This window comes from Entelurus aequoreus, linkage group LG08, assembly GCF_033978785.1.
Source record: "Entelurus aequoreus isolate RoL-2023_Sb linkage group LG08, RoL_Eaeq_v1.1, whole genome shotgun sequence".
Taxonomy (NCBI): domain Eukaryota; kingdom Metazoa; phylum Chordata; class Actinopteri; order Syngnathiformes; family Syngnathidae; genus Entelurus; species Entelurus aequoreus.
The window spans coordinates 82,542,493-82,545,338 of record NC_084738.1 but is presented as its reverse complement, the minus strand read 5'-3'; the positions used below and the strand labels follow the sequence as shown (position 1 = coordinate 82,545,338).

The following is a 2,846-nucleotide window of genomic DNA, read 5'->3' as shown; positions in this document are numbered from 1 at the left end:
CCCTGTGACCTTTAGTCTGATCTGTATTTATGTATTTATTTTTAAACAGTCATTGCTCAAAAAAGAAAAATGAATTAAAAATAATAATGAATGTTGTTATGAATTATTGACCCATTTAAGGCTCCAATTACTTTACTTTGAACATTTTGTGGGTTTTCCTGGTTTAACTAGAGGGTTTTGACAAAATAACAGGGTGTGCTGTAAAACATTTTTAAAAAATGTAGATTTGCACTTGGTTTATAGACATTTTAAAGTGTTGAAAGTAAAAAATGATATGTATATATATATATATATATATATATATATATATATATATATATATATATATATATATATATATATATATATATATATATATATATATATATATATATATATATATATATATATATATATATATATATATATATATATATATATATATATATATATATATATGACTTATTTTTAACACTTAAATGACAGAGATCCCCCTGAGAGTTTTAGTCTGATTTTTAATGTTTTTTAACGGTCATTGCTCCAAAAAATAATAAACTATTGACTTATTTATACATCAAATATTCCACTTTGAACATTTTTTGTGGGGAACATTTTTGCATATTTAAAAGTTAAAAAAAAAAAAAGTTATGACTTATTTTTAACACTTAAATGACTGAGATCCTCCTGGGACTTTTAGTCTGATTTTTTATGTTTTTTAACAGTCATTGCTCCAAAAAATAATAAACTATTGACTTATTTATACATCAAATATTCCACTTTGAACATTTTTTGTAGGGGAACATTTTTGCATATTTGAAAGTTAAAAAAAAGGAAAAGTTCTTACTTATTTTTAACACTTAAATGACAGAGATCCTCCTGGGACTTTTAGTCTGATTTTTAATGTTTTTTTAACGGTCATTGCTCCAAAAAATAATAAACTATTGACTTATTTATACATCAAATATTCCACTTTGAACATTTTTTGTGGGGAACATTTTTGCATATTTGAAAGTTTAAAAAAAAAAAGTTATGACTTATTTTTAACACTTGAACAAATAACTGAGATCCCCTGTGACCTTTAGTCTGATTTTTATTTATGTATTTATTTTTTAAACAATCATTGCTCAAAAAATAATAATGAATCAAAAAATAACCCTAACCCTAACCCTATTTAAGGCTCCAATTACTTTACTTTGAACATTTAGTTTTTTCCTGTTTCACCTCAAGGGTTTTGACAAAATGGCATAAAATGTAAAAAAAAAAATGTAGATTTGCAGTTGATCTATTGACATTTAAGTGTTGAAAGTGAAACAAATGTTAACACTTAAATGACTGAGATCCCCCTGGGACTTTTAGTCTGCTTTTTAATGTTTTTTTTAACAATTATTGCTCAAAAAGTAATGAACCACAATCCGTAACATGAATTATTGACTTATTTATACATCAAATATAATCATTTTTGTGGGGGAACATTTTTGCATATTTGAAAGAAAAATATGACTTATTTTCAACACTTTAATTAGAGACTGAGACCCTTTTTGGTCCCTGTGACCTTTGGTCGGATTTTTATTTATGGATTTATTTATAAACAATCATTGCTCAAAACATAATGAATCAAGATCCGTGATATTAATTAGACTTATTTATACATTGAATATTCCACTTTGAACATTTTTTGGGGGAAATGTTTTTGCATACTTGAAAGAAAAAAAAAAGTTTGACTTATTTTTAACACTTTAATTAAAGACTCAGACCCTTTTTGGTCCCTGTGACCTTTAGTCTGATTTTTATTTATGGATTTATTTTTTAACAGTCATTGCTCAAAAAATAATGAACCATGATATTAACTATTGACCTATTTATACATTGAGTATTCCACTTTGAACATTTTTTTTTGCATATTTGAAAGAAAAAAAAATGTTATGACTTATTTTGAACACTTTAATTAGAGACCCTTTTGGGTCCTTGAGACCTTCAACATTCACCAAAATGGAAGGAAGGGTTACAAATATATATTGGTTTGGTTTTGAAAATGAAAAATATCAAAATGTTCGCCGCATGCTTGCATTTTTCAGTGGAAAAAGCTCGGACACGGCTTGGAATTCACGTCATTTAGCAACTTGGCTGAAATGTAAAATTCAAACAAATTGGTTGAACATTGAAATGAAGGACGAGAGGAGAGTCAAAAGTGCCGGAACTTCCTGCTTGTAAAAGTCGTCATGGATGAAATGAAGGCACTTGACTAGTAGCGATGAACCTGCAACCTCAAAACTATTCCTAAGGCAGTCGGAGCTCGCAGCAACAAGAAGAAAACAACTCTCTAGCTTACAGATTCAACGTGGAGCTGAAATGTTCCTTGTCAAAGTGTGAAGATGTCCCGCCTTCTGCGCTAACGAGGCGCCTTCATTAGCAGGACAGTCTGGCAACATCAGCACCTTGGACACTTCAAGTCTTTAACAGTCGACTCCTTCGTTAACATGGAGTGTGGTTTAGCTATGCAGCCACCAGGGGGCGCCGTTAGAACAAGATGGGCTTGCCGGCGGTTTTCTCCTGCACATAGGAGGTGAAGCGCTTCAGGAACTTGGGGTACTCCCTCTTGGCCACCGCCCTCAGCACCGAGGCGGGCGCCCAGCCTCCGGGATTCACTGTGGACACACACAATATTCTCATTATCTTCACATAATTATAATGATAATATTAGGCCTAACCTACTCAGTGTCCGCCCTGAGATGGGTAGGTCGTGAGTTCAAACCCCGGCCGAGTCATACCAAAGACTATAAAAATGGGACCCTGCTTGGCACTCAGCATCAAGGGTTGGAATTGGGGGTTAAATCACCAAAAATTATTCCCGGGCGCGGCCACCGCTG

At 31.9% G+C, this 2,846-nt stretch overlaps 1 protein-coding gene across 6 annotated transcripts in view; it reads right to left on the bottom strand.

The window, feature by feature from the left end:
* Positions 1-456: 456 nt before the first annotated feature.
* The window catches only part of cert1b (ceramide transporter 1b), a 51,315-nt gene continuing 48,925 nt past the window's right edge, over positions 457-2,846 (bottom strand). For 3 of the 6 annotated variants that reach the window (XM_062057436.1, XM_062057437.1, XM_062057441.1), the window contains one exon: positions 458-2,624. In XM_062057436.1, coding sequence (XP_061913420.1) covers positions 2,497-2,624 — 128 coding nt within the window. In that variant the 3' untranslated portion in view covers positions 458-2,496. Of the gene's footprint in view, positions 2,625-2,846 lie in introns of all 6 variants that reach the window. The other 3 variants (XM_062057439.1, XM_062057438.1, XM_062057442.1) reach the window with 2 other exon arrangements.